The following is a 6,853-nucleotide window of genomic DNA, read 5'->3' as shown; positions in this document are numbered from 1 at the left end:
TAAGGTTGGTATAGGTACTGGTTTAGAACTCTGGTGGGTAAGGTTGGTATAGGTAGTACTGGTTTAGAACTCTGGTGGGTAAGGTTGGTATAGGTACTGGTTTAGAACTCTGGTGGGTAAGGTTGGTATAGGTACTGGTTTAGAACTCTGGTGGGTAAGGTTGGTATAGGTAGTACTGGTTTAGAACTCTGGTGGGTAAGGTTGGTATAGGTAGTACTGGTTTAGAACTCTGGTGGGTAAGGTTGGCATAGGTACTGGTTTGGCAGAATATCAACAGACTTGGAACTCCAACAAATACGAAAGGGGTAAATCTGGCAACAAGATTTTAAAAGGTGACCATAAACAATTGAATTAAGGGCTTGTGTAGAAGGAATAGTAAGCCATGCTTTTAGAAACGGAGGAGTCTTTGCTGTAGGTGTCGGTGGCAGTCAGATCCTCACACTTTATAGTGGGGGAGTTCTCTGTGCCGGGTCCACTCAGAGACGTACGTCTCCTCTTACACACCATGTTCCCAGAGTCAGCCTTCTCCAGGCTCAGAGTGGAGGAGTGAGTATCAGTCCACGCCGAAGCTACGTTACCACCATTACTGCTGATCTCGTCCTCCTGAGCCTTGTCTTTGTCGGGCCCAGACAGCTGGTCCTCTGGGAACCCAGTGGGGCTGGGTCTAGGGGACCAGGGCAGGCCCGCGGTCACCTTTCTCTGGTAAGATCCTCTAGACCCCCATCCTGCTGCCATGGAGGAGAAGGGAGAGTCGGGGTAGTAGGTGAGAGCGTGGGGGGTCTGTAGAGGCAGGGACTTGATACCATAGGGGAGCAGGCTGCTGGAGTAGTCCCCTTCATAGGAACTGAGATCCAGCTTGTTGGGACCAGCTCCTCCCTGCTGCATGGAGATAAACCACCTCTGGGAGGCGCTGTCCTCTGGCTGGGGGGAAAGGAGGCTGTTGGTCTGGGGTACTGTCCTCTCACTGTTGTAGAAGCGGTTCTGGGACAGGTTGTTGATGACCTGGTCCTGGAAGAAAGGTTGCATGGCGTAGCGGGCACCTGGGACGATCTGGTGGGAGCGGTGGGAGTCGGTGGGGGAGGGGGTTAGTCGGTCACCCTCTGGAGCAGTGTACATCCTAGAAACCACAGCAGAAGTGAGATGGAGAATGTACACTGAACGTATAAAACATCAGGGACACCTGCTCTTTCCATGACGTAGACTGACCAGGTGAATCCAGATGAAAGCTATGATCCCTTATTGATGTCACTTGTTAAATCCACTTCAATCAGTGTAAGATGAAGGGGAGGAGACAGGTTAAAGAAGGATTTTTAAGCCTTGCGACAATTGAGACATGGATTGTGTATGTGTGCCATTCAGAGGGTGAATGGGCAAGACAAAAGATTGAAGTGGCTTTGAATGCGATGTGGTAGTAGTTGCCAGGTGCACCGATTTGAGTGTGTCAAGAACTGCAACGCTGCTGGGTTTTTCACACTCAACAGTTTCCCATGTGTATCAAGAATGGTCCACCACCAAAAGGACATCCAGCCAACTTGACACAACTGTGGGAAGCATTTGAGTCTACATGGGCCAGCCTTCCTGTGGAACGCTTTCGACACCTTGTAGAGTCCATGCCCCGATGAATTGAGGCTGTTCTGAGGGCAATAGGGTTGCAATGCAATATTAGGAAGGTGTACCTAATGTTTTGTACACTCAGTGTATAAGGAAATGTGTCAGGGACCAAGTAGTAATGAAAATCAGATGTTAAAATTACAGTCACTGTAAGTGAATATAAATATTGCTAAAAAATTAAAGATACTCACGAATCGTAGTTATCCCTGAATCCTTTTGCGAAAGGGTTGTGGTCAATTTTCAGTTGTGTGATCTATGGAAAGAGAGAGAAGCAATTAGAAAACTCAATGTATTATCATGAGAGAGAGAGAGAGAGAGAGAGAGAGAGAGAGAGAGAGAGAGAGAGAGAGAGAGAGAGAGAGAGAGAGAGAGAGAGAGAGAGAGAGAGAGAGAGAGAGAAAAGGAAAGCTTTGACTATGTACAGACTCAGAGAGAGATTCTTACATCAGTGTTCTGATAAGCAGTGACGGCTATAAACTGGTTCTCAGGGAAGGTGAAGGTCTGGGTCTTTGGGTCACTGCTCATGTCCTCCACCCCCTCTGTCACCTCAACAATGTGCAGCTGCGGCTGATACTTATGAAGAGACTGAAGGACTATCATCTATAGAAAAACAAAACAGAAAGTCAATGGAGAAGACTTATTTGTGGGCCAAATCCTATACACATGCATATTGACGCATAAAACTCCCACTGACATCAATGGCGAAAGTTTTCACGATTTGGCCCGCACTGAATAATCAAGATATGTATGTAATAATAAATTATATTTTTATCATTTAGCAGACGCTCTTATCCAGAGCAACTTACAGTTAGTGAGTGCATACATTATTTATTTTTTTAATACTGGCCCCCCATGGAAATCTAACCCACAACCCTGGCGTTGCAAACGCCATGCTCTACCAACTGAGCTACATCCCTGCCGGCCATTCCCTCCCCTACCCTGGGCCAATTGTGCGCCGCCCCATGGGTCTCCCGGTCGCAGCCGGCTACAACAGAGCCTGGATTCGAACCAGGATGTGGCACAGCTAGCACTGCGATGCAGTGCCTTAGACCACTGCGCCACTCGAAAGAGAGAGATACATTAATTAAATACGTGTTTATTTTGTTTTGCATTTTTAAAAATGTGGGTGCGCCTATAAGTTACACATTAACCACTGTAGGAAGACATTTACTTTCAGAGGATGAAAATATTTTTACATAAATCAATACATTCCCAGGCTTATGGTATGTTTTATTTTCCTTAAAATGATTCCCATGCACGTGGCATAAAAATGCATCACCTGTGAGTTGTTGTTGCTGGCTCCTTTGTTGTTGGTGAGCTTCAGTTTGCCGAAGGAGATCTCTTGTCTCATCCAGTGTGCTCCCGTGTTGGGAGATTCAGGATGGACATACATTTTGTTTCCTAAAGAAAGAAAATGGTTATAAAGATTGTTTCGTAATCAAATGAGTTATTAATCGCTGTGGGTAATGTGATAATAATGTGATAATAACAACTATTTAGAAATGGTTTAGAATCCTTGTACTGTCTATAATTGCTAGGATACCATGCATATTATTGTCTGCCTTTCCACAGGTGATCCATTTCCCGCCTTGGAACCTCCAGTGGTTGGGGTCAGCGAGCACGACCTCCACAAACACGTTGTAATGAGCAGAGAGATTCAGACCCGTCAGGTTGAAACTCAGGAACGGGAACATCCGCCTGACAAACAGACAGAGATTGAAATGTGTGTGTGTGTGTGTGTGCGTGCGTGCCGTTGTGTGGGTGTTTTATACATGTGCCAGAGCAGGTGAGAATTTGAGAGAGAAAAAATGATGGTGTGGATGCGTTTCAGAGAATACAGTTTCACAACATCAAATATAAATACAATCGAACTGGTGATGGTATCCTTTTAAGTATGCGGACAAATTGTTATGGTATTTCAAGCGAAGGTATTTTAATGGAGTATGCGAGCACACTCGGCACCAGCCGAACCGAAGCATTCGGAAGGCTTTAGCCGCTGGCCACATCGCACTCACCTGCCCTGTTTGGTGATGATCATCTCGGTCTGATGACGGTGGAACCTGAGCCAGAGAGGCCGGTTACAGAGGTAGACCTGAGCCCTCACCCCGGTGCCTGAGGGTAGGGGCATTGTGCCGATCCCGGACCCTGTACTGTATGGAGGGTAGAGACATCCACCCTGTCCTAACTGGTAGGCCGAGCCAAACTGACTGCGCCCGGCGCACACCGCGGAGGAGAATCCCGCGGGAGGCAACACCGAGCTGAAGTGAAGCGAGGTCGAATACCTGGATCCGCCGGATGCCGTGTAAACGGTATTGGACTGGGAATAAGGGAATAACGAACATGGACTCGCCATGTCTACAGTTTGCTTGGATGGGGGTGAGATATAATAGCGGTCTGACCCGAGTCCGTCCGTGTATCGGCTAGCGCTGCCGGCCATTGCCGGGTCATCTGCGCCCACCACCGGGGACTTTCTCCTCTCCTCCGGGCGGGGGGCGTCCTTGGGGGAAGGAAAGGCGTTTCTCTCTCTCTCTCCGAGCATGGTAATTTTTTGTCTGGGAAGGTTATATTAGATTTGGTCCCACTTTCTTTTTCCAATTCTGCTCAGAGGCTTCTGTCAGAAGGGTTGGAGACGCACCGGTGCCAGGGATCTTCTTGATGAGTTCTGCATTCTTTTGAGAAATAAAAGTACAATTATCTTATTAAAAGTATATCCAAAATATCCAAATTATAAATGCATAGGCTGTAGCCCTATACTCTCAACCGGGCTAACTGGCTATAGGCTTCAAGAGGCAGAGAAGTCCTCCTGCCTGTCTGGCTGGCCGCGTGCACTGAGTACGACTGTGTAAACTCACGAGCTGCTCCCCGGTGATAACCTGCACGGGTGATTACGTGATTCCAATTTCACACTCCCATTTTGCTGTGAAGGCCATGGGTGTGGCTTTGAGGATGGGATCGTGATAGATGGCTCAGTCCACATATATTGCCATTTTGGGGTGTGAATCAATTGATAAAAAATGTCATTTTTAATGTTTTAGTCCACACAAAATATTATTGCGCAGTTAGGCTTATACTGAAACTTTGAGCTGCACTTCATCTCCCAGATAAGGACCTGTCAGGATTCTGGTCTGTAAATTTGCAATAAAAAAGGAGTAACCTACTTCCCATGTCTAGCCTATATTTTACTTTTTTTTTTTTTTTACATTTTGGTCATTTAGCAGACGCTCTAATCCAGAGCGATTTACAGTCAGTGCATTCATTTTAAGATTCTTAAAATAGATAGGTGGGACAACCACATATCACGGTCATGGTAAGTACATTTGTCCTCAATAAAGTAGCTATCGGCAAGGTCAGAGCTAGTAAGGGGAGTCAAGTACGAGTGCTACTTCACGAAAGTCTTCATTTGTTCTAGTTATATATTTGAACTTCTTGGACGAAATGTTAAATATTGGTTTTTTTTTTGTAACCTAAATAAAAATGTACATGAAAGTTTCCCATGTTTCCCCCTTCTCTCGCTAGTTGTTTGTGTATTCGCGGCAGACAGCTGTCACCTGACCTATCTCTCTACAGCCCATCAGGTCATTGACCGACAGCTGTCACTGACCCATCTCTCTACAGCCCATCAGGTCATTGACCGGCCGATGATCGACCATTATCACCTCATTATGGAACCCTTCACTAAGACATATAGGGCCTACCTCCCCGTGGTATATCTACATCTTTATTTAAGCCCTCTTTTCTGTCATATTGATTTATAACATCGAGATGCTTACTAGAAAATAAGAACAATTGAATTATGGTGTAACAATTCAATTGATAGCAAAGATCTTTGTAGTAAAATTCGGCTATTAGACCTATAAAGAGGAATTAGCTAGGGTAAATCATTGCATGGCTTACCATTTATGCCTTTCACTTAGCTATTCGTTTTCTTGTAAACCACATGACAAATTGTACGAGATTTGTTTTCAGAAAAGCCGAGACCTGAGGGTTTGTATAAAGGCGTGAAAACGCTCTATGGAAAGTTGTCACCCTCATCGAAACAGGCACTTGTATGTTTTGCTCACGCTTTCCACGGTATTGCTCATGTAGCACTACAGAATCACGTTTGGCGATAACGGTTTGACTCGTTGTGTTCCCTGATATATTAAAAGTAGGCCTGTAATGTTTTCAATGGTTTTTCCTATTTAATTTTGTTAACTGTATTTTTTGCCTACACAATTATTAGGCCATAGGCTAGCCTTAACGGGTTGTTCAGAAAATTATTTGATAATTTCATAAATTATTTACCAAACAGTTTGATTAGACTATGGCTATAATTTAGTATATTTCCTTCCATTTTAAGATAATTGAATTAATATATTTTTTACATCCGGAGTTTACATTAAATTCAGAGTCATGAATTTGCATTAATTTCCAGAGAGATGAGAGTCCACGTTATTTTGTCCCACCGGACTGCGCTTTGTGAACAGAGGGGGAAACGGTCAATTATCTTTCCGTTTGAAGAAGTCTGTGATGTATCGTAGAACCGACAGCCTGCTACAGGAACTGCATTATGAAAACAGATACAAGCATATTGGTGAAACAAAGCTCCGACAGAACTGAAGCAGCAGTGCTCATTCAAATATAGCGCAGTGATTTCACTGACAGAAAATATATATATATTTTAAATTAAACTATTGAAATATAATAATGCATTTTTTTGTAACCTATCTACAGCCTACGAATTGTTAATGCATGAATCTATACCGATAAATGCGTTTAAATAGGATTAGTATATTTATATTATATAAAAATCAATAGAACAAACTTACCAATCTTGGTCCTTGTTTGCCTAATAATTTGGAAATAAATAAGAACGCAACGTCTATATTTTTTCAATCACAATAACGAAAATAAGAGAGAGCGGTAATTTTAAAGTATTTCAACGCATCTTCTCTCCTCTCCTTGTTTTGGAGGAGATGGTTAAAGTCAGCGCTTATATGTAGTCTTGTGGCTATAGGGTCCTGTCTTGCGGTTCAGCTGCAACCGTCCCCGTTTAGGAGCGCTCTCTTGCGTCGAAGTTGAGCACATGGCAGCCTCTCATTAATTTAGCTTTCGATTCCCAAGAGCGACTGGGGAAGCAGAATATATACAGAATATATATTTAAGTCATTTAGCAGACACTCTTATCCAGAGCGACTTACAGTTAGTGAGTGCATACACTTTTTTCATACTGCCCCCCCCGGGAATCGAACCCACAACCCTG

The 6,853-nt window shown here is 44.1% G+C and overlaps 1 protein-coding gene across 2 annotated transcripts; it reads right to left on the bottom strand.

Annotated features, from left to right (window-relative positions):
• Positions 1–351: 351 nt before the first annotated feature.
• Positions 352–6,547, bottom strand: LOC121542562 (eomesodermin). 2 transcript variants are annotated; one of them, XM_041851974.2, is made up of 7 exons: positions 6,420–6,547; positions 3,627–4,280; positions 3,155–3,309; positions 2,891–3,012; positions 2,056–2,211; positions 1,803–1,864; positions 352–1,117 (listed from the first exon to the last, which is right to left on the bottom strand). In XM_041851974.2, exons 2-7 carry the CDS (start codon positions 4,148–4,150, stop codon positions 352–354), a joined length of 1,785 nt encoding a protein of 594 aa, XP_041707908.1. In that variant the 5' UTR covers positions 4,151–4,280; positions 6,420–6,547. The 2 variants fall into 2 exon arrangements, with proteins under 2 accessions (XP_041707908.1, XP_041707907.1); XM_041851973.2 differs by lacking the exon at positions 6,420–6,547 and having other exon boundaries at positions 3,627–4,576.
• Between the last annotated feature and the right edge of the window lie 306 nt (positions 6,548–6,853).

This window comes from Coregonus clupeaformis, chromosome 17 (genome assembly GCF_020615455.1).
Source record: "Coregonus clupeaformis isolate EN_2021a chromosome 17, ASM2061545v1, whole genome shotgun sequence".
Taxonomy (NCBI): Eukaryota; Metazoa; Chordata; class Actinopteri; order Salmoniformes; family Salmonidae; genus Coregonus; species Coregonus clupeaformis.
This window is presented reverse-complemented; position numbering and strand designations above follow the sequence as displayed.

Coding starts and splice junctions, on each gene's coding strand:
- LOC121542562 (XM_041851974.2), bottom strand. CDS start 4,150: ATGCTCGGAGAGAGAGAGAGAAACGCCTTTCCTTCCCCCAAGGACGCC. Junction 3,013..3,154: donor GGCAGACAATAATATGCATG/GTATCCTAGCAA, acceptor TTCTTTCTTTAG/GAAACAAAATGTATGTCCAT. Junction 1,118..1,802: donor TTCAGGGATAACTACGATTC/GTGAGTATCTTT, acceptor TGTGGTTTCTAG/GATGTACACTGCTCCAGAGG.